The sequence below is a fragment of the Anoplopoma fimbria genome, chromosome 20, assembly GCF_027596085.1.
Source record: "Anoplopoma fimbria isolate UVic2021 breed Golden Eagle Sablefish chromosome 20, Afim_UVic_2022, whole genome shotgun sequence".
Taxonomy (NCBI): domain Eukaryota; kingdom Metazoa; phylum Chordata; class Actinopteri; order Perciformes; family Anoplopomatidae; genus Anoplopoma; species Anoplopoma fimbria.
The window spans coordinates 9,436,411-9,460,826 of NC_072468.1; the positions used below are offsets into that span (position 1 = coordinate 9,436,411).

Genomic DNA, 24,416 nt, shown 5'->3' on the forward strand with positions numbered 1-24,416 from the left:
TGCATGCATAGCTCATAAAACACAACATATTTGGTGTAATTTATTAAAAAAACAAAGGGAAGGAAACACTTTGTTTTGCATTAACGCTTATAATATATATATTTTTCAGCAGTGCGATATGTGGGGCCCAAAATAAGGTGGTCAATGTCAACATTACGGTGAAATATTCTTAGTTTCTCATTTGACATCATTATCCTGTCACTGTACAGTACCGCTGCACTTTAGCCGTGTGTTTATGAAGCTTCTGACCATATGGCGGCTAATCATCATACATTTCATATTAATAACCGTTTCAGGACGTCGCTCAAGTGAGTGATGAAATAATAAACTAATAGTTCCACCGTTCAAAACAGTGAGGAAGGAGGATTTCATAAGCGAGGAAGCAGCGGCGAGGATGATCACATTCCTCCCCCCCCCACACACACACTCTGAGGAAGTCATCCACAGCAGTGTTCAAGGGTAACCGACCACTGTCTTATAACTTTATTATTCTTTCTTAATCGGTTTATAAATATTTATGAATCGCCAAAGCCACCCTGACTCGCAGCTGAGATTGAAGCCGGGGCGGTGAACGCGTACATTCCGAGGCGGCCGTGGGTTAGGGGAGGAAAGAGAGAGTGAGAGGGAGAGGGAGAGAGAGAGAGGGAGATAGCATGGACAGGAGATTTGTGACAGAGCAGAGCATGAAACCCATCATTTGATGAGTGGAAATCCCTACTTTCTAATTAATAGAGGTACACAGGCCAGGGGGATAAGGAGGATCAGGGAAATGAAATCAGCAAAAAGATACCATCACTCATTTCTGAGGTCCATTGTCACACTTCAGAATCTGCTGTAATGAATCACTCAAGCATTCTGCAGATACATTTGAATGGTGGGGGGCGAAATTCATTGTCCGGTGGAGAGCATTCGATAAGGATCTTTTCTCTTGCCTCTGCCTTTTCTTCGGCCTCTTCTCTCCCTCTTTTGTCAAAGGGCCGCTTCTGATCAAAAAGCCAAATCGAGGCTCGGGCAACAGGTGTGCCACCTCAAAAGGGCCGCCGCAATCTGCAAGTGAACTGGAAAAGCTATCTTGGATTTAAAAAAAAGGCGGATTTGAGAAGTTCTAAGGGATTTGCTTGGTGGGGTCAGTTGAAGAAGTCGGTATGGGGCGGAAATCTTAGCGTAAGATGATAGAGGAGTTTCATAATTCACTGAAGGTACACGACAGAACAATTACAGAACGGATGCTAGAAGTAGTCTGAATCACTTTTTTAAATAAGCGCAACTTTTGACTTGAAAATAAACATAACACAACATGACACATCTTATACGTTGCCTTGGTAACACAGGATCGGATGTGTCACTGCTGGATGTGAAAATGTAACATTATACAGCAACACAAAGGGCTTTTAACCCCTCATTAGCCGGATCTCAAACAGATTTCTGCACAAGCATGTGAGGACATTCTACTCACCCTGCATGCAACATTTTTGCAACAGAGCCTGTAAATCCAACCCATATGATGGCCACCATACCATCATTACCAGCATTAACCTTTGACCCTAAGGCAAAATGTTATTCTTTTTAAACCGGAGGTGTCTCAGAAAAAGAAGACTTAAAGCTCCCTCCTGTACAACACTAACAGTTTAATCTGCTGCTCTTTAAGGAATAAGAGAAACGCCAGCATAAGCCCAGCACATATTAGCTGCTGCTCACAGAGCTGGCAGGCTGAACACAGCTCCTCAACACCCTGCAATGCAATGACTGTGATGGGGAAATCATGAAATGAGAAACAAAATGCAGCACACACACACACATTTATATATATATATATATATATATATATATATATATATATCTTTCGATATCATACATCCTCAGAGGGGATTTGCCAGAACTGCCTTTAGACAGTATTATGCTTGTTTGCAAAATGCACCAAGTGCACGTATCAGAAAAACACAAGTAAGTAAATATACAGTCTCTCTTTAGCCTTTGTCTTTGTTTTGGCTTTCCAAAGATAATTTAAGTTTCCAGTTTCTAAGTAGTTCAATCCAACCCAGGGGAGCTATCCCCCTGAGACACAAGATTTTTTTTTAACTTCTCTTTTTTTTTTTTTCATACATCAACCCTTATATCCCAATGCAATTATTTAATATACACCCACTCATAGTCTGCATATGAGATATGAATATAATTGTATGTTACTTTTTAATTACAGGGAAAATCTAACTTGTAAGATGATGGGCTGGAAGGTGCCATTGCATTGTTATTTTTTTTTTTTTTCATCCTCGTTTTCTGATTATGTGAGCTGGGCTCCTTTGCTAAGCGATGATAAGCAGAATTTCCATGTTCCCTGCATAATTAATCCATCTCTGCCTCTCTTCATGCCAACTCTGCCGTTATCGCCCGCACATGCCTGAATTGCAAAAGAATCCTCTCTTCAATTGGAACTTATTGATATTCGGAAAAAAAGCTGGAAATCCTCAAATTCAAGCCACAGATTGTTAAATGGATTAATTTCGCGGCAATCGCGAGCATCTAACGCGGGGAGACAGGCAGAGCAAATTGAAAGTATCTCCTGTTTGTGGAGTTTTAGTCCCAAATGATAGGGTTTATTGGCATGTTTTCTCTCCCCCCCCCCTCCCCCCCCTCCTCCATAGTCAAAAATTACCATTTATTTGCATGGCATAAAATACTTTTATATGGTTGAAAATTCAGAGGAATTCCTTTCAATGCCTGTCGTCGGATTCGTGATAACAACTTCAGCTCCTCACATCTGGACGCTTTTGATACCGGCTGAAAGGAATGTCTGAATATTTAATATTTTTATCTGTTTTCATCGATGGTTTGGCCATTAAGGATGGCTCTGCTGTTTGCATGGAGCCTGGCAGATGTAGATTTATTTTCTGAGCTGTCCACGGGCCTGCCTGTCTGTGAATATATTGATGCATTTTTTTTATTTTTTTCCCATTTTTCTGTGCACTGATGCCTCTGCATATGTAATAAACCAGCAGACACACTTTTAAAATACATCAACAGACTGTATTATAATGCTGCGTTTAGATGTGGGTGCTCAGCTTCTCGTACACATATGGGGAAGGGAGGGGGGGTGGGGGAGCTACACATATCAAATATAATTTACTTGACCTCATAAAAATGAATAATAAGAAATCACAGGATGTCAAAAAACACGAGGTGCTCGTGCACACAGCAGCAGAAGATGTTGTTTGGACACTCGGCATAGGAACCTCTGACTTACATACAAACAGTGATGTATTGAAACATGCACACTTTACTATGTAGTGCACATTTTAACTGATGATTTATAGCCAGAACTTGACTTAGATCGGAGCAGCTGCTTCGCCTCGAGATTGTGCTAGAATGAAAGAAAGATATAGATCTAGAAATAGTATTCGATGGATAAAATAAAGAAGCGATAAACTAGCCTCTGTGTATTTATTGTTTGGATCCAGTATTGACAATCAAAACACCAGCGTATCTAGAAGCTAAAGATCTGTAGCTTCACATTTAAGAACTGCTATTCTTTTATTGCTATTCAAAAGCAAATCTGTTTTTGTGATTCATTTCTAACAGTGCAAGCTATTGTGATTTAAGAAAGTTATTTTCCAATGCAATGCCTTGACAAACACTAAAAATCTGGTAAAATAGTTGGTGTATTTGTTTAATATCTATGTGTTTAAGTTTGCTGTCTCAAAAGCCTGGAAAAGATGGAGAAGGGCTAATTATTACTGACTGCAGTTTCCAAGTATGATATTGTTTTTTGTTTTTTTCCCCAAATAATTTAGTTGTAGCTGTTGAGGGTCTGAAGATCTGATTGCGAAAGTTTTTTGCTAGTATTGTTAGAAAATGTATATGCAGCCCTCTTGATCTGGCTTCTATGAATGTGTGCTGTTTTGCAAGCCTATGCAGTCTGGGTGCAGTTTTAAAAACATGCATTAATTTGTTGTATGCAGGAGTTACACAGAGGTTTCATGTGAAAGGGAATTATAAGAGGTGGTAAAGAACTCTATTTTATGCAGCCATCATCTGAGAACTGACATCATTTTTCAAACATCACATCCAGTTCACACTGTCACCTTTGTCGCTACTGGGTAAAACATAAGGTAAAAACAGGAAACGAGTGCCATAAGTTCTTTTTTTGTCTGACTTGTTATTCAGTTTCCATTATATATTCATAGAGATATGATTTATTACAAATTCATAGTAGAAACTGAGCTTATTTCTTCATGGATATCTGAAATGACTATTAAAGGGTAGTTTTGGTTTAATGTTAAAGCTCACTAATCGCTGAATTCATTCTACAGGCTGCATTCCCTCACCGTCCACTGTCAGATCCATTTTTTCTACTTTCTTAAAAAATGCAACGTTATTATTATTTTAGGAAAGGAACCGCTTGAAACGAGTACGGATATTTACGATTTTAATCCACAAAACGTCTCGCTGGTTATCCCCTGGAGGTGTCACAATCTCAGCTTTTGACCACATGAAAAGACAGTGAGATTAGCAGTAAGAATATAGTGCCCCGTGGTTCTCTCCTCCTCCTCCTCCTCCTCCTCCTCCGTCCTCTACACAAAGCTTTATATTTACAGATTTACACACTCCCAATGGGAGGAGCATAGATTGTTCATCCCGCCCTCTTTAAGCACTTCCATCACTTGCCTGGACTTTAACATCTTGGTGTAAATCTTAATGACTCTTTGGGGACGTGCAGCATTTTGATTTCAAATTTTTTAAAGGTCCGATTAGTTTTTTGTCTTTGCTTGCGTGCTGCATGTTGTTCTATATCTCCCTGCATGTTAAACGGAAGGGATGGTAAAGGAGGGAAACAGTCCTGGATGGCGCCGTGGAGAGTGAAGCCCCCCTGGAAAAAGAGCTGGCGCCGAGGCCTCCAGGGCCGCGGGTGGTTTTGGCAGCCCGGCCAGCGTTAGTGGGCACTCTCTCAGACATCTGTTTGCTCACTGCTACTGGAGCTGCTGGCTGGATGGATAGATGGGTGGGGGTGGGTGGTGGTGGTGGTGGGGGCTTGAGCATTCAGCCACAACCAGCACCAGCATCTTACCCAGGACTGACAACAGCAACTCACCATTTAAGCATAAAGTATGGGAATCGTATTAATGTAAATTGTAATGTGATTTTTTTGCTACTAGTAAGGAAGGTCTTTTTAAATTGTAAATGTGAGAATTGGGATGCATGGCTTCACGCATTCAGCATTCAAGGACACAGACTTGATCGGAAAATCGCAAAGAATTATGGGATATTATGCAAAAACAATATAAAAACTGCTCAGCTTTCCGTTTCAGTTCTTAGATGTGTTTTTCTTTTTCCCAATGTCTTTCTTTTTACACTTTTACACTCAGGACCTTAACAGTGATACATGTGCCACAGCCACCCTGCACCACACATCACTCTACTCCATTTTCGCACACAGACACACACACACACACACACACACACACACACACACACACACACACACACAGACAGACAGACAGACAGACAGACAGACAGACAGACAGACAGACAGACAGACACACACACACACACACACACACACACACACACACACACACACACACAGACAGACACACACACACACACACACACACACACACACACACACACACACACACACACAGACACACACAGACAGACACACACACACACACACACACACACACACACACACAGACACACACAGACAGACCTTGCATCCTCTGGAGACAAACCAATCCCCAACAGCCAGAGGGTGACACCACAGCAGGCAAACTCATAACACCGATGTCCAAGCTGAGCTGCTGAGGCTGCTCTTTAAGGATGGAGTTGTCCCCCCCCCGCCTACGACCAACCGATGGCTGTCACTCCCAGCGCCACCGGACATGTGTGATCCCTTAAAAAAAAAAAAAAAAAAATACATCAACCCAGTAATATGTCATGCCAGACTCGCTGTGACATTACCCGGTCAGCACAGCAGCTCACTAACACAGTAAAACAGAGGAAGACTGCAGCTGTTATTATGGCAACCATTCAATTTAGTTTTATTTTTAACATCTGGGAACACCTGGTGAAGTAACTGCACAGGGAGATCATTTAAGACTTAACTGCTGGATACATGTTGTATTGTTACTTTGTTACGATGCAATCACACGTCATCTAGGGAATGTACCAAAATGAATGGGAGGAGTTGGGGTCAGAAAGGGAGGGTTGTTTATTTTAATTTTTTGCTGAAGGGAGGGCATCCTCACATTTTGGGGGGAGCAAGGGGACAGGCTTTTGATATGTTTTGTCAGCACAGTGTTAGATTTGATTTATTCTTTAATTTTGGTATATTTTGAAAATCAAGTATTTTAATCAAAAAGTTGGATTTTTTGTCTGTGTGTCGCAGATTTTAAAGGTGCGTTTTGCTTTGTAATGACAACAATTTTATCTCTGTATTAGGAGTTTATCTGCTCATCAGAATCATGCAGGATCAATACGTTATGTGAAACAGAATACATGTAGATATTTTTAACTTCATATCTAGAGAGTGCATCTTGCCAGAGAGCAGAACTACAGTAAATTTGCATGTTAAAAGTGTCATACAAAATGACAGTGACAGGTTTATAAAATAAAGTATGGTTTATATATAGTCAGTAAACAGTCATTTAGTCATTTTATTATATTTTCCATAAATTTGGTAACTGCAAATTCCACTCCTGTTGTGCAATTTGAAAGGGAAAATATTAATTGCATTAAAGTTTAAACTATGAGTACAACATATGGAATACTTTGTACATTTATTGAAGGCAAATTGAATTGTACCAGGTCCATAGTGTCATAATTTGAAATATTGAAAGGAGGGTGCAAAAACAATTAATTAATACTGCCATGGAGGGTCTCGTATTTTCATTTCCATCCAAATAATTTTGGTACAGTCCCTTCCTACTATAATGTAAACAAGGGTATAAATTAAGAGTTTAGGCTAGAACGGCACCATTCAAAAAAGATCAGGGTACAGCAACATGTTTATTGATGGAAAATATGAAATTCCCTTTTTAAGTTAACTGCAAAAAGCAGGTAAAACTGAAAAAACGCCACTCTCTTCTTAGACAAGACAAAAAAAATCAGCCATCGCTCGTGGCGGAGCTGTCAATAAATAACTGCATCACTCGACAAAACTTTATCTATTATTCAACATCAACATGTCGCTCTCACAAAAACATTTTCCGGCTCCGAAAAATGAGACTTACAGTTCAGAGACACGCCGACGTGACTTCAGCCAGGAGACTACTGGGCATACCAATGAAGCACCTTTTGTTCTGAAGCATATTTCCTTTAACAATGAACATGATGAAGCCACCAGACAGCCCACCTCCGCTGCCCCAAACACTGAATGGCATTCCCCAAATGTGACTTGGCAGTTCTAATCAAATGATTTAGCGCATTAAATCAACCTTTACCCCTTTAATCAGATTATGCGAGTGCACTGCGCTGCATCTCCACAGCATACAGTATACCTTAACCTATTAATATGACCAACCTTGTGTCAGTGATTTCCCTTGCGATGGAAACAGTATCATGTTAATTATCACAACCATCTGGTCTGAGCAGTGGAGGAATAAAAAAAATAAAAACGCTTTCTCTTCCTCTCGCAGATTTGTACCTGTCAATCAAAGGCGGCTTCAAACAAGCCACTGGGGCTCGGAACAGCAGAGAAGAACCACGCTCCAGTCTCAGAGGATTTAGGAGTGGCGTTAAATTAATCTGCAGCTGGCAATTTGACTCCCCTCTCTCACTATGTTGTTGCTCTCACCACAAATCATTATTGATTTTGGTGCTGGCTCCCTTATAAGGCCGGTAAACACTATTTATGGATGTTTAACATGGTGATTTTAGAGAGTGTGTGGGGTGGCTCTATTTTAACCTTCTAATAGGCAGCAATGTAATTTCACTTGTGGGTGTTGGGAGAGTTTACAGCTTGTTGGACAGAAAAAATCTTTAATTTATTTATATTTATCGTCACTCGGGCTGTCCTCCACCAAAGAAATTCTTTTTTGACTAATCGATTAGTTGATTTATTCGACTGATTTGAGTTTCTCCACAAGGAATAACACAAAAGCACCACTTTAAGTCTTGTGTTTAACAGAAAGGTGCTCATAAATTGTATTAGTAATAAGTTATTCAGCATGAAAAACAACATTAAAAAAAGGTACTGATTGACTATATAAATCTTAGTTGACTGAGACCAAAATGGCTGATTAGTCAACTAATCAATAAGTTGATTTAATCAATTGATCTGGTTTTCTCAACAAAGAGTCCCACAAAAGCACAACTTTAAGTATTGTGTTTACCAGAGATGTGTCCATAAAATTCTTGGAAATAAATCATTCAGAATTAAAAAAGCATTAAAAAAATTAGTAATCAACTAAATAAATCTTAATTGACTGAGACCAAAACGACTAATTAGTTGACAAATTGACTATCAATATTTGTTGCTTTTGAGTGGATCATCATTCTCTCATTTTTTGACAGAATTCCCATAGAGTGTGCAGTGTGACAAAGCTGGAATATTGAAATGATTTCCTGTTCATGACTACCACTGTAGCAATGTGTTTGGATGTTGACCAAACCTGCATGTGAATAAGAAAGAAAGGAAACTTAAAACGTTGGTGGACGAGCTGGGGGGGGGACACAAACCAAGGAGGCTCGCGAGACAGATGCTCCCCTCAAGGTGAACCAGCGCTGACCCGTTCTGCCGCATAAATTATTCTGTAGTTTCAGACTCCATTCCAAAGTTGTGGAATTGGGTTACGAGATAATTTCACAGGCCACTTGCTTGTCTTCCTTGGCAGTCCAACTGGCTAATTGAAGAGAGTGATTTCCAGTTTGGGCAACTATTCAGAACATGGCAGTCAAAATCAGAATGATTTGAAGGCTCTCGTCTCCTCTCTCTCTCTCTGTCGCTCTCTTTAAATATTCAGAATATTTTTCCCGTCCATAGGCAGACTAATTGTAGAAAAAAAGAAAAGAAAAAACACTTTGATTGACAGTTTATAAAATATTGATAAATAAACAAAGTGATATAAAGTAAAAGGTTGGACACAAGGCTTATTAACAGAGAATACATCAGGCTTTTATTTACTGTATAATCATTTCCAATAGTAAATTTTGTGTGTGTTAAAAAATAAATAATCTAGACTGCAGGTTAGTTCTTTCAGTTTCTGGCTGAGAGGTCCAGTCATTTGAGGTCATGGCATCTCAATCCAGATCATCTCTCGGAGTGCATTATGGGGGAATAAGTGGCCAAGCTGCAACTGAGCTAATCCTGGTGTATTTAACCTATATGGGTTCAGATTTGATGGTGGATAAGAGGAGCACCACGTGCTGCATTAAATGACCCTGGTAAATCCAAACATCTCTCTATTTATTTTTATGTTCAATATAAAAAATGTAGCAGTTGAATTAATATTTTAATATTTTAAAAGCAGCAGCAAACTAATGTCAAATAGACTCTTTAAGAAATAAAGATGTGAGAAAATGTTTACCTGAGATAAAGGCGATGCAAATGTTGTTTTTTTATTATTTTTATTTGTATTATCAATGTGATTGTGATGCCTCATGAGCTCAGTGTGTCTCCATCTCCCCTCTTAAATAAAATAAAAACGTGGGCGCTAATTAAGGGCGACGCTAATTAATAACTGGAAGTTCAAGTAATTGTGGATCAAGTGAAGTTCACCGAGCTGCGGCTACGGTACCCGGGGAGGAACAAACCTTATCTTCAAACAAAAGCGCGAAACGCTCTCACCTCCCCAGTCAGTCCGTGCGGATCGCGGCGAAGCGCAGCCTCATCACGGAGAACGGCGCGGAGAAAGAGAGAGAGAGAGAGGAAGAGAGACAGAGAGAGAGAGAGAGAGAGGGAAGGAGGGTGTGCATCCGTGTGCGCGCGTGTGTGTATTGCGAGAGAGAGAGAGAGAGAGAGGAGAGAGAGAGAGAGAGAGAGAAAAGCTAGCTCCGGAGCCAGAGAATCGAGAAAGATAAAGGAAAGACAGACGGAACGATAGACTTGCGCGTAAAAAAAAAAAAAGTAGCGGTGCCCCCGTTCTTCTTTTTCTTTCTCAATTTCCGTCAGACACACACACACACACAACCAGACAAAATAACCCTAAACCGGCTGCTTGGATGAACCAGAACCTATCGATCTGTCAGTACTACACCTGGATTCAGTGACCAGCCGCACAGCAGGCATGTCCCGAAGGAAGCAGAGCAACCCGAGGCAGATCAAACGTAAGTTTTGTTGTTGTTTCTTAACGTCGTGTATCCGCTTTACTACCAAGTCTCCTGGTTTATTAAGAGTTTATTTTTATTATTGTAATGATAAGTGACCACGCTGAGGTGTGTGTGTGTGTGTGTGTGTGTGTGTGTGTGTGTGTGTGTGTTTGCCCGTCACGGTGCACGCCAGCTCCCCAGTCTCCCACCGCAGAAATATGCTTGTGTCTTTGAAGAGATCGTTTTTTACAATCTCCAAAGTTCCCCTCTTCTTGCTGCTGCCAAGTTGTAGCAACACAAAAAATGAAGTTATTCTGTTGTCTGTTTGATGCGACTGTTCTAGTGTGCGAGACAGTGTGACTGTTGGCTATTTATTCCAATATTTAATCCTACATTTATAATACGCAGCGAATCTTTATCACGAGATTGCTTTAAAAAGGCCGATTTATTTTTGACTGACATTTGTTATAAAATGTTTTTAATTGTAGCACGTAAATATATATATACACACACACACACACACACACACACACACACACACACACACACACACACACACACTTCCAACTCCTTGATATTTTCCCTTTACTACTTGCACACTCACTTGCAGGTGTAAATACGTGCACACACACTTTTTCCTTCCCAAAATTCCACAGTAAAGCACACACACACACACACACACACACACACACACATGGTGTAAATAATATTGATCTGAAGAGTCCATAGTTGTACCTGGTGTTTTGGCTGTGGAAGAGCAAAAGTGTGTTGCAAGTTATGGCTGGTTTTAATTTGAATTGAATTGAACTGTAGACTATAATAGCTCTAAGGAAAGTGTTGATATTGATTATCAAATTTTAGGGAAATTTAAATGGAAATTAAGAGCAGTGTTCTTTGTTTTACAGGCACAGAAATATAAATAAAGTGTGTCACATTCACGTTGATGAATTTTAGTAGTATAAAATATATATTTTTTCAAGATTTTTTAAAAACAACTTGTCATAATTGTAATGATTTTAAAGACCGTAGAGATGAATCTTAAATACGTGGGAATTTGTACACACACCCCCACACATTCACAAGCACAAAACACACTTTTACATCTCAGATCCAGCTGACATCTGAGTGTGTGTATGCTGTGTGTGTGTGTGTGTGTTTTCAGTTTGTCCACTGTAACAAGATGCTCCCAGCTGGTGCTGCTGCTGTGAAACTGTGGTTACTTTGGGGTCAAAATACCAAACCACTTCCACTGATTTGTCTTTGTACTCATGATACTGTTTGTCTGTGCTGAGAGACTTTATGTGGAATTCAGAGCTAATGCAACATTTCTATATATGTGTGTGTGTGTGTGTGTGTGTGTGTGTGTGTGTGTGTGTGTGTGTGTGTGTGTGTGTGTCCATGTGTGGGTGTGGGTGTGTATGCTTGTGTGTTTGTGTGTGTGTGTGAGCTCACATGCATGCATTCATGAGGGCATGTAGGTATACAAGTACTTTTTTTATTACACTCGCGTGACACAGATTCTGCGACACGAGAAATTTGCATGTCGTCACGTTTTGTTTTGTTTTGCACACAATTATTATTGTTTTACCTCTTACATATTTATGGCTCGTACATTTAAAACTTAAGTTTGTAAGGCATTCTAGTTTCTTCTTTAGGGAAAGAAAATTGGAATTTATTTGTCATATTTAAAAATGACTACATTTTATAAAAGTATTTCTAGTTTATTTTTTTTTACGATCAACCAGTTTAACTTTTATTTTGGAATTATAGGGAAAAGGGGAGTTGTTAAAATATTTTTTATGAATAAATATTGTTTTAATTTCAGTTTAGAACAGTCTGGTACAGTATAGTTGGCATTAGCTCTGAATTAAAATAAATATTTTTGCAGAAACACCCTTTTGCTTTAACGACCTTTGAGTTTCGTATTTGTGTTTATTGTTGGCATCCACCACGAACCCGCAACCGCTTCTAACCAACAAAGGAGCGCGACGCCGTCGTGACGTGATAGGCCCCGACTCATATCCGGACCAATCCCCTCGTAGCATCCCGAATTTTTGTTGTCGAGCAAAAAGGAAGCGCAACGTTTGTGTGTTTGCTGCGCTTTCGTCTTTGTGACCCATGCCTCGAATTAGTATGTCATGTGTAAAAGATCTTGTTAATATGGAGGCCCGTGTGCAGTCGTATAATCAAGCCCTAGTTAGAAGCAGAAAAAGGTCACGAGGAGCCTAGATCCTCCCTGCTACCCCGGGAACTCTGGGGGGAAAAAAAAAAAGGAGAGGAGGCACTGCACAGAAAGTCAGCACAGACAGTCATTCTAAAGGACAAAAAGGTTGTTGGGCGCAGTCCCCCCCTCCCACACACCTCCTGCATACATTGGGCCGTTATCTAAAATTGTGATTTATGCAGTATTTTAATATTTTGCTTATTCTTTCCCCTTGGGTGCTCTCTGAGCGGTGATAAAAAGGCGATGCTGAAAGAGCACCATTAATTTGCTCCGATGACTGGGGAGATAAGGCCAGATAATGGGAAAGATAAGCGGGGAAGATATACCATCAGAAACCCCGATTATTACCATTAAAATTCCAGCCCAGCAATCTGCAGCTGGCTGATAATTCCTTCTCCGTTTCCACCACTTTGGATGATAAGGCAAAAATAGTCACTCAGTGCTCCTTGATTAGGCTGCCTGGATATCCCGATAATACAGTGATAAATTATGTATTTTCCCCCTTGTTTTCTTTCTGTGAAACGTTACATCTGATTTCTTTTTATATTTATATATATATATATATATATATATATATATAAATATATATTCCTGGACCCCTTTCTGTATCCCCCGCCTCTTTTTGCTTTTCCAGGAGAAAAAGGGAAAAAAAAGCCCCAAACACTTTTATTGTAATAAGAGTTAGATAGGAGGAGGAGATAGTGGTGGAGGTGTTTTGTGTGGGAGCACATATCAATGTTATCAGCCCATCTCCCGGGGCCAGCTGCTAGCTGCTGTTGTTTTTAGCCTTATCACCCCGTGCCAATATGCCAATAAATTGCCCCGGATTGTTAGCCGTTCCAAAAGGCGGGTCGGCGGAATTTTGACGGGGGGGGGGGGGGGGGGTAGGAATGATGAAAATATCACCGATGCTCTGCGGATTGCGATTAGCTGCTAGTAATATGATGTGTGAATTCCGACAAGCTGCCCTCCATCCCCCCACCTTTCCTTCACGCCCCCCCCTTGCCTCTCCCTGGTGTCGTCTGTACCTCTATTCCCACTGTGAGAGAAGGGGGGAGAACATTTTGATGCTTAATAGGAAGGAAAGATATGAACAGGCTGAATTGAAACCGGCACCCCTCAGAGTAATTTTTCTGCTAAATTGCCACCCCAAAGTTTCCCCCGGCGTTAAAGGTGGAATCTGGATGATGTAGGGAGCGTGCCTCGCGCAGTGTTTATGGGTACACCGCCGGATGGGCCCTCTGAGGCCACGGGCGGACGTCTCATGTCAAATGTGCTTATTAAGCTGACTTAGTGCTCTCCAGCTCAGCTGCTGTTGTCTCCACCGTACGGGCCGTCTGAGAATTCATGTTGCCTCCCTTTTTGCTCGCCGCCATCCAACCACAATCCAGCGCCATCACAGTGCCTTGCTTCTGTAAGTTTGCACAGCACATGTCCCCCCCCCGAGCCTACCACTGTGTCTTACTGTCCCCCAACGCCTAATCTACTCGTGCGATAGCCATCTTACATCTGTAAAGCTGGCCCACTGCAGTAATGCCTTTTTGTGGTTTTGTTTTATTTATTTTTTTACCCATAATACCTTGTGGATAAAGTTGGAGCAGGAAACTAGTGGTGCTTTTGGTAAATATCGCTTTTTCCTACTCCATTTTCTTATTCTTACACTAATATATTTCTCCTTTTCGAGGAATGCGATGCCAACTGTTTGTTTATTTGTAACTGTTTACTTCTGTTTACACTGACAACCATGTTACTTTAAATCTAATATACTGTACGACGTACAACCCTTAGGTTTGTATAATTAGATCCCTGCTTTTCTCAAGTAGTCCGCTTGGAACTGAATGACAGCCAAAGAAGATTCTCTGCGAGAACTTTTTGTTGTATTTTTATATCATTGCGACCATTTTTTTTCCATCTCCGCTCTACAGTTAATCTCTCCAACTCCTTAGCATAAGGCCACTTTATGTAACGTCAGCATGCTGTTTACCATATCAGGTGACATTTCTATCTTTGAGGGGCATTTATCAGAGGCAGATTACAGTAGTAAGGGATAAGAGGAGTGTTTACTGAATTGACTGCCAACATCCTGTATCTGAATGTGTGTATGTGTGTGTGTGTGTGTGTGTGTGTGTGTGTGTGTGTTTGCTTGTGTATACATCGGTGCATGTGCAGTATGTGGGACGACTGGCGCGTCTTTAGCAGAGGGGTCGGAACTGTTAGCTTGATTTATTTTCTTGATTTATTTCACTACAGCTATGCTTGCTCATATAAGGTGAGCGTTGCTGTGGAAGTCGTACACGCCACGTTTTCACCCTTGGCCCAACAAACGCTGGCAACTCCGGCAGTCAGATGTTTCGGGGGTGTTAAAAAAAATAAATCAAAAAAATATGTTTGCATGCCAGCCTCCCTGTATATTTAAGGGGGTTTCTCTTTCATCGGGTGACAATCGGCGACTTGCCTCTCGTGTTTCTCTTGTTGATTTCTGTCAGAAGAAGAATGGTCGCTGAATGCCAACTTTCCCTCAAACATCTGTTCCCTGCCAATAACAGCTTGTGCCGTTGCCTCGTCTTAGCTGAAGGATCCCCGATCGCCTCCTCACTTTTGACACGAAACAACAACGCAGATGAATGTCATCGTCTCGTAATGTTTTTTTAAATCAATTGTGTTCTAAAAGTACAATGTTTCTTGTGCAGAGAAAGTGGCGGTTTATGTCACAGGCTCTAGCAGCTATAGGGAGAGGAATGTATGGCAGCTGCTGCTTCCTTTGTTGAGATATGTGTGTGTGTGTGTGTGTGTGTGTGTGTGTGTGTGTGTGTGTGTGTGTGTGTGTGTGTGTGTGTGTGTGTGTGTGTGTGTGTGTGTGTGTTTGTGTGTGTGTGTGTGTGATGCGTTTGACGAGCTGTGGTTGGCAGGCGATGGGACTGACGGTTTCTGATCCTGCCCTCTCTGTCGTTGAGGCCCTCAGCATGCCTGGACAGCGGTGTGAAATGTGGGCAGGGTTGCTGCAGAGGTGGAGGTCACTTCCTCGTGCCGCTTCCTCTTTATCTTCCTCTTTCTTGAATTCCACTGCTATTATTCCAATAAACCGCCGCTCAAAGCTGTCGCTGTTGTGTTTTTTGAATTCAGGCTGCGACTGTCAAAGACTGTGAATTTAGTGTTCATTTCAGAAATGTGTGCAAAAGCAAAAAAAATAACCTGCTGGTGCCTTTTCTGCTGGCTGTGTTTTCCCTCCCTGACCGCGCTCCTCTCTGTTTATTTAGATTTGATATCAATGACGCCCATTGAGCCCCCGGGTAACAATTGACTTTCAGCCTGCTTTAAGTTAATGGCCTTGTCTCTTGCTTGTAGGGATCAATATTGGTATTAATTAATCACCGTTATCAAGGGCGGGATCTGGTTCCATTTGTTGTAACATCAGCCAAATATCAATAGAGAAAGTGGACTCCCTGATCGTCATGGCAACTTCATCTCTTAGGTCAAAGAGAGTTTATCTTATCTTGCTGCTGTGAGTGGCAAACTGCTTGGGAATCTAGTTTAGACTCAGAGATCATCGATTTAAGCCGTTCTTTTTTTCCCCACCCCACCTTGTTGTTTTGGCGTAGAAAGAGGGGGGTAAAAAAAAAAAAAAAAAAGACAACAACAGAGAAAAGGCAGCATTCTAATCACAACAGAGATGTAAGATTTAAATATTGATGTCCAAAGGCCATTACAGGCAAAGAGGGCCTCTGGTCTCGCTCTTGTTCAAGTACGTCCTTTTAAGACCCAGACAAAGCTTTGATTATCAGACGTGTCACCTCGGAGTATGTCTGTATAGCTGACAGTGCGGTGGCTGCAGGGGGGGATTCGGTTTCCTACAGCCACCGCCACAGAATGTTAACGGATCGCGCTTTGCATCCTGGTTATTTTTTTTTTGCAGGCCTCGGCTCCATGCAGAACATCCTGGCACTCGCCGTCTATGATGCCGATTGGGATTTGTGTCGATCTGAATTGATTAGTTTAGATTCAGGGAAGATGATTTTGATGACTGATTCATCTTTAAGCATCTTTTATACTGTTGTGGTCGGTCTTGGCGGTGCCAATTTTCACCATTTGTGTCGATCTGAATTGATTAGTTTAGATTCAGGGAAGATGATTTTGATGACTGATTCATCTTTAAGCATCTTTTATACTGTTGTGGTCGGTCTTGGCGGTGCCAATTTTCACCACTATAATGTTGTTTTGAACACATTTCTCTTTAAATACAATCAGGTTTGCTTTTGAAATCATAATATGCAATGGTAATTGTAGCTACAGCTGTCAAATAAATACAGGGGAGTAAAAAGTTAGATTTTTTTTTTTTTTTATATATATATATCTGAAATTTTGAAAATTAAATTAAAAGCAAAATGATGCTCGTGCACAGTCCTGTAGTAAATCTACTTAGTTACTTTGCATAACTCCCCAAAAATTATTATAGCTGTGCTGTTTGTCTGGGCTGATTGAGATTTAAGTTCAGATTTAAAGGTCAATATTTTTTCACGCAGTCATCGCACATTGTTTTTAACATTATACTAGGAAACACATAGACTAATGAGTAGTGCATGTAGTTGTCCAATGTAAAGGGTACAAAAGAATTCGGCCGGGGGCAAAGGGGTTGGGGGTCACACCACCGCTACCTGCGGGAAACACTGAGGTTTTGCTTTTGAAATCATAATATGCTGTGTATAAGAGTGAAGTTCTGGTCTGAGCCTATTTGGGCGGCTGAAGGCCCGGATGCTTGGATGTACCTCATCATGCTGCAGAATGCTCCTCAGGGTTAGAGCACAGAGCAGGGGCACTGCCTGCTTTTTCCTTTTTTTTTCTTCCTCTTTTTGCCTCCGGGACACAATTGCCTCATTTAACATTCTCTATTTGGCCCCTGCCAAGAGGGGAAATAGCCAGGGTGAGTAAGAGAGGACGCCACACATCATGAATTCTCCTTTCATTTAACTTGCGCGGTCCTTTCTCGCCCCGGTGATGCACATGGATCAGGAATGGAGATATTGCTCAATTAAGGGGATTTCTGAGGTCGCTCCTGTGGTATTGCAGTTATTTTTGTGCCGCGCCTGGGTTTTGATGTATCATGGATATGGATATTGGGTTCGTCGCGTGCGTGTGATGCTTTGACATCTCCACAGCCCAGAAGAAGAAAACAGAACGGGGGAACTCGCCTCCGCCGCGTTCAAGGAACACAGTCTGTCAGTCTTCCACTGAAACTTTTTATGCGTGTATTAAGAGCCTTTTTTGTTTATTGCAATCGAATTAGCCACAGCTCATCAAAACGTTTTCATGGAATGTGTCAAAATTGATATTAGGGCTTTGACTGAATCTTGGACGAGAGAAGGGGAAAGGGGGGGCTTCTTGGGAATGTGACTCACGTTTCTCAGCAGGCATCGTCACAATACTTCGTCTGCAATGTACAGTAGAATTATTGGCCAAGCCTTGAGTTTGAATTCAACCACATAAACTGTTTCAGCAATTAAAAAAAACAAACATGAAATGGTGTTTTTTTTGTTTGTCTTAATAGATGACGATGAAAGGGGTTGATTTGGTGAGCAGGGTAGTAGCTGGCACATCCTAATAGCTGTTCAGTGTAAATCTCTGGCTTGGCAGGAATTACTGAGGATGTATTTGTGTGTGTGTTGGGGGGGGGGGCAGAACTTTTGCATCGGGATGAAATGCAGCCGGCTCCGTAGTTAAGGGATGGGTGGCGACAGCGGATTAAGTAACAAGCCTTTCAGTCCAATTTGTACATCAGCATTTTCCCGCCAGACGGGACGGACGGGCACGGAACTTAAAGGCCCCGCTGGAAAATCGCTAATGACAAAGCTTTGTAAACAGATAAACAATTTATGTCAAATATGCTGAACATATAAAACAAACTTCAGAAAACGTTTTAATGCTTTAAAAAAAAAAAAAAAGAGGCCGTGTTTTGATTCGCCCCATCGCGAAAAGCCGCTAAAGCTGTTGACAGCGCGGCTTACTACGCGTCACGTGATCGGAGGCCGCGTGTCTGCCCGCTGTGATTAGCACTCAGTGAACGCCGCTGTTAAGGGATAGCCATAACAACCACGTTGTAATCTGAACACTGATGATGACGATTATATCTACTGTAAAGCAGGCAAATCAGATTGGACTGGGAGGATATATATTTATATATGTAACTACATATAATAATTGACAGTGACGAAAGGAGTGACGTGCTGCGTCTCCTGCTTCTGATTATTTCAAAGCAGGCTTTGTGAAGTGACAGAGTAAACATCCATGGAGAGAGAGAGAGAGAGAGACGCAGCCGCTATTATTTCAGAATCAGCCAATTTTCTCTCTCTGTGTATTCCAGAGAATGCTTATCTGGTAATTACTAAAAAACTGTTGACATTGAGCAAGTGCTGTAGCCAACTAAAATGCCTTTTTTTTTTTTTTTTTTTTTTTTTGTCTTATGATATCAGATTGGATTTTAATCTTGGGCTCATGCATTCCTGAAAACCAAAGATAACTGGCTCAAACTCCTTATTTCCACCACGGGTGTAGAATTAAGAGCCTCATTTTGATAAAAAAAAAAAGAAAAAAAAGGATCATTACATCCTTCATTCATTGCTGTGGTGTTAATGTTTTCTTTCCCTCCGGTTCGGTCGAGAATGCCCCTGAATCTTCCAAGACATACATTTGACCATAATCACGTTTTTTTTTTTTAAAGCTTCAGAAACAGGATAACAACTGGGTCAGATGATAAGCCCGGGCAAAACAGGGGAGATAGAAAAAAAAAAAAAATAGAAGCCTCCTCTGATAGACGAGGAGAAAATCTGATTGATTGATGTCTGCTGGCTTTGCCACCATCACACGCCAGTTGACAGTTAGTTTGGGATCAGATGATTTGGCTCTTTGAGATTGGGGTGGAGGGGAAGCTAGGCAAATATGAAGGACACAAAGGTCAACGGCTCCTCTCCTCCCCTCTGTATCTATCCCCCCCCCTCGCAATAGCTTGCTTTGACAAACTGTAATGTGTTGCTAAGCTTTGTGGCAGCGGGGACACATGGTCATAGTTTGTACAGTAATATCCTATTGCCGTAATCTCACGAGGAGTGATTGAAAGTGCTGGGGGGAAATCTGGTGTGAGTGGGGATGGAGAGGGGGGGGCAACCCGTTGACATCATCAGCCTCCACCGCCACCGTGGACTGGCAGATGTCTCCTGACTTGTTTGAGCTGAATCCCCCATCCACCCCGTGGGATTGAAAGGGTTAAACGACGTCTCTCTCTGACTCCGAGTGGATCTGTTATTGCGAGCGGGATCTGATAAGGACGGCACCGCGTTATGAGTTTGTGTAGCAAAGAGGGCCAAAAATGGAATCTCTGCCATTGTGGAGTGTCTCTCTCTGCGGTTATGGGGGGGGATACATGGAACTGTGACAAAGGATGATTGGATGCATATTGTAAATAAACACCCAAGTCTCTCGCGATCGCCCTTCTCTGTCTCCCCCATAAAGACGTCTCATGTGCTCCTCAGATCGCGCGTCGCTGAGATGAAGTGACAAGGCTTGCTCCGGGTTTGAACCCGCGTGGCAAAAACTAACAGTTGGATAAGGTTTAACCAAATTAAACTCGTGGAAGATGTTTTAGGATTGTTTTTTTGTTTCAGAATGATTCGAAGCATTGCCAGACAGTGTTTGTCCCTTTTGCTATTGTCACGGAGCTTGATGAAATGTAATAAGACGGGCCTTTGGGTGCACCACAGTGATGTCTGTGCTATTAAATAGAAGGCCTCGGCTCCTCTGAGTGCCCATCTCTAATAGACATAACAGACATGTCCATTAGCTTTGAATGGGGCTGCTTTCAAGATCAAGGTCTCACTTGTAATGAAGTGCCTATGCAAATGCAAGTCAAATTCTACTATTGTGAATCGCTTGTTTTAATCAAGTTTTTTTCCCCCATCCCCGAAAGAAATGTAGCCTCCATTCAGAGCAGCTAACCGAACAATAAAAAAAAAAAAAAAAAAAAAAAAAAAAAAAAAAAAAAAAAAAAAAAAAAAAAAAAGGATAATCCGAAGACAATCCCCATCCAAATGGAACCGGACATCATTTAGGGGGAAGAAGACAACAACTCTTTGTTTGTTTGAAGTGGCTGATATGACAACCTTCTTGTCAAAGACTCAAGGCCAATAAAAGGGATTTGTAATTACCATAATTATCTCTTATATGTTTTCACCTAATGATGTCCATTAAAGTGCCTGAGGCTTCATTTGGAGACCGCCTCTCGCTGTAGGTTGGCGCCTGACTCACAATGCGGCGTGTAACATTAGGCGCCGCGCGAGTAATGAACTTCTTTCATCAGAGATGTTTATCGCGCCGTGCTTCTGCGGGAGGGGGAGAAAGAAGAAAAAAATGTACTTCAGCCTTTTTGTTACAGTTGGATTATAACAATTCTCATAGTTCCCACTTATCTTTCAAATTTCCTCTACATGTGATATCAACCCCAATTGGCTTCATGTCTAAACAGGATGGCGCTCTAATCTAGGCCGCTGTTCGCTTCATGTAAAACATCTCATTTTGTGGCTTAGGCTGGTGGCTGCCTTATCGTTACATAATTCGCTGCCCTCGCCGCGATTTTTCTTTGTGGCAATTTATTTAAATTCCCCCATGTTTATATATTTCCTGTCTCCTTTCATTCACAATGATTGCCTTTCGTGAGTTCAAAGACTCATCTTAGAGACTTTTGGGAACTTTGCAGATAGGGATTCGCAGTGGGGAGGAAGAGAGGGAGAGAGAGAGAGAGAGAGAGAGAAAGGAGAAGCTATTTTGTTGGAGAGCAGAAGAAGATGGAGTGTTGGTCCATGTCCATCTCCGTCTCGAGGCCCAATCCGGAGGTCGAAACCGGCCGCGATCCACGGCTCAGATTATAGTGCGCTAACGGTCCGCACCTCCGCCAGTGCTCCGTCGGCGTGTGTTGCTCTGTCTCCCAGCGCTGAGGCCCTCAGTCCTGAATGTGGCTCTGCTCCTGTGGTTGCTTTTTGGTCTTTGTCCGCCGCCTATCAGCATATCAGCAGTGTCTCTGAAGCCCGCTTGTATAATGCACCATTTATGGCTTTGTGGAGGGAGATGGCGGCCAGGCGGCGGAGTAGCTCCGGGCCTTCCCCTCGGTGAGTGGATTAGCGGCGGCCTGCTTTAGCGCACACTGCCGCGGTGTGAAATCGGCCCCGCTTTGGAAGCGGCGGTGGTGGCGATGAGGCTCCCTCCCTCTTGCTCTCTCTCTCTCTCTCTTCTCTCTCTCTCCGTTTCCTCACCTCCAATGCAAAGCCTCTCCCAGCCATCTGTGAAATGTGGAAACTCTGTGTCTAAGTTGAGTTCAGATCCCATCCCCTCCGTCAAGCTGAGGCCAGGAAGCAAATGGGCAGGCAGTCTACGGAGGGGGGTTTTGCAGGGGAGGAGGAGGTGGGTGAGGGTGGTGGTGGTGGTAGGGTGGGGAGGGGGAATCAGCTCACTGATGTCGTGCCGCGTGTGCAGGAACCCTGCCTGTTCTCCCCGGGCGAGTTGGAGGAGGGTCCAGGCCTGGGTGCCGGCCGAGAGATCTCTGGTTCCTGCTTGCAGGTCCAAATCCCCCTCTGTGTGTGTGTGTGTGTGTGTGTGTCTGTGTGTCTGTGTGGAGGCGAGACGGTGGCACAGCTCCCCTGAGCCCCTGCCCAGTCCTTTGAAGATAAGATGGTGATACAGAGTCTCTTTCGGTACGTCGCTAACCGATGGTCTTTGTGCGACACACATGCCTCTCTCCTTTCGGAGCCCGCGGCTAAAACACCTATGGTCTTTACTGAAACGAATCGGCCGCGCGGCCTCGGGTCAAATTAGATTATGAATGGGTGACAAAATCCTAGATCGTATGTCTAGGATAGTTTCCCACCACCACCACCACCATTTCATGCTGATAACGTATAGACTTCTGCTGTGGTTGATATTGTATTTCTATTCGATTCCCCCCCCATTGAGAAGAATCACTTTCATAAATTCCCCTTGTACAGTCAGACTTTTCTTTTTCCAGTTTTCCATGGCAACCAGCTGTCATCTTAACTGCTTGCTGATTTCTCTGCTATCCGAGCCGTATTGCTCTTGATCATGACAGCTTTTTAAACACGTTTTCCTCCTCTGCATTTATAAGCATATTTTGTGGCACTCGCAGGGCCCGATTCTCCCACTTCTGGCTCTCCACAGCAGCTTTTTTCACAAGAGCGGCCATCATAATCAGGCTTTTGAATTATGAACTCAATATTCCCTTCACTTTTCTTTTTTTTTCTTTCTCTATCCTGTGGCTTTGGGGGTTCTGATCTGTGCATAATGTCTTGTGATTGCATGGCATTATGGTGGTTTGGAAAAGCTGAGCGGAGGCCCGGCCACGCATCATCTTTCCATAGACAATGTGGATCTCTGTGTCTCTCTGAGCTCATCAGGGATGGGGCGTTGATTGCTTTTTGATACCCCTCCAATGTGGATGAGGTCCTGCATACATCAGCTAATTAGAATGTACTCACAGTGTGTGTGTGTGTGTGTGTGTGTGTGTGTGTGTGTGTTTGTGTGCGACAGACCCTACACTTCTCATCAGATCCTCAGCCCAAGTGCTCTAACCACACTCACTAAAGGCTTTATCAAACAAGAGAAGAAGAAAAGCTATACAGAGCAGGGGCGTCTGGGTGGGATTTGATGTCTGGGGAAAAATGAAAACACAGAAAATAAAAACCACGGGTAGTTGTTCCAGCATTTGGGTGAAAATTCCACAAACCCCCACGTTTTATAAGCGACACATGTGAGGAAAATCGGATCACTGCTGTCCAGGTTTTAAACCCTCGAGGAGAAACCACCTCCCTACCGTACCAGACCACACTGAGTAAAGTACGCAGCAGTGGTGGAGTTAACTTCGTCCCGCTGTTGCTAATGACGGGGTAGCTTTGCTAGAAAGCTCTGAATGGATGGCACGGCGGTGTGTGTGTGTGTGTGTGTGGGGGGGAGCTGCAGCAGCTAATTAGGCAGCGCAAATGAGTGAGTGGTATCGTCCCGTGCACCTTGATGATATTACGGCCAAAGTTTTTGCAGTTGCCTCTCTGACACACAGCACCTATTTCCCTCTACCTCTATGATCTGTGGAAGGTGCTGGGGAGTCTCTATATATATATTTCATAAAGGCATCCCATTACACCCCCATGGCTCGTTGGGGGACGGCACACTGTGGTCTGGTCCCCTAGCAGAGGAGAATAAAGTGTAGGACGTGGAGCTGGAACAGAAATCTAAACTGCTGTTTCCTCAGATAATCTTGACTTGGATCTTAATACCAATAAAGTGTTTTCTTTTTTTTTCACAGCGTAAGCCAGATCCGAGCGAGAACACTCCACTCTGTATTTCTGCGGTCATACTTTATTGAATATCATTTCAGATAAGAGGTGTAATCCTTTGGGTGGAAGTGATGTATATTGACCAGCTCGACGATAGCGATATTCAGTGCATGTCTCCGATATGTGAGAGTGGTAAATAACGATTTGTGTCGTCGGCTCAGTCAAATGGCGTCTGATGTTGAAAAACTGCTCCTTATTTTTTATTTATTATATATATTTAAAGGTGCGGGTAGGTGTTTCTTTGGTTCAGAGTATAGTAGTAACGCTAAATGCTTGATTGGCTGAATGAAAACGATAATCAGTCAGCTCATCAATCGCTCAATGAAAGCAGTGATAAAAGTATTCAGATCTTTTACTATTTATGCTACTTTCTCTGTAACAAAATACTGTATGTTCATGTCAAAATAAGTAACAGTCCAATTTAAAGTTCAGGAGAAAATATCCTTATATTAAGTTGTTAAGTGAGCCTGTGTGACTGACAGTGACTTGGCAACATGAGCAAACAGCCCCACAATTGCCATCAGATTTGAATCCAAGTGTTGCTTAGTTCTGATTGGTGCACA

General features: G+C 42.4%; 1 protein-coding gene across 1 annotated transcript in view; it reads left to right on the plus strand.

Annotated features, from left to right (window-relative positions):
• Window positions 1–10,045: 10,045 nt before the first annotated feature.
• zfpm2a (zinc finger protein, FOG family member 2a) overlaps window positions 10,046–24,416 on the plus strand; it is a 120,826-nt gene continuing 106,455 nt past the window's right edge. The window contains exon 1 of the mRNA XM_054621880.1: window positions 10,046–10,263. Coding sequence (XP_054477855.1) covers window positions 10,224–10,263 — 40 coding nt within the window. The 5' untranslated portion in view covers window positions 10,046–10,223. The remainder of the gene's footprint in view (window positions 10,264–24,416) is intronic.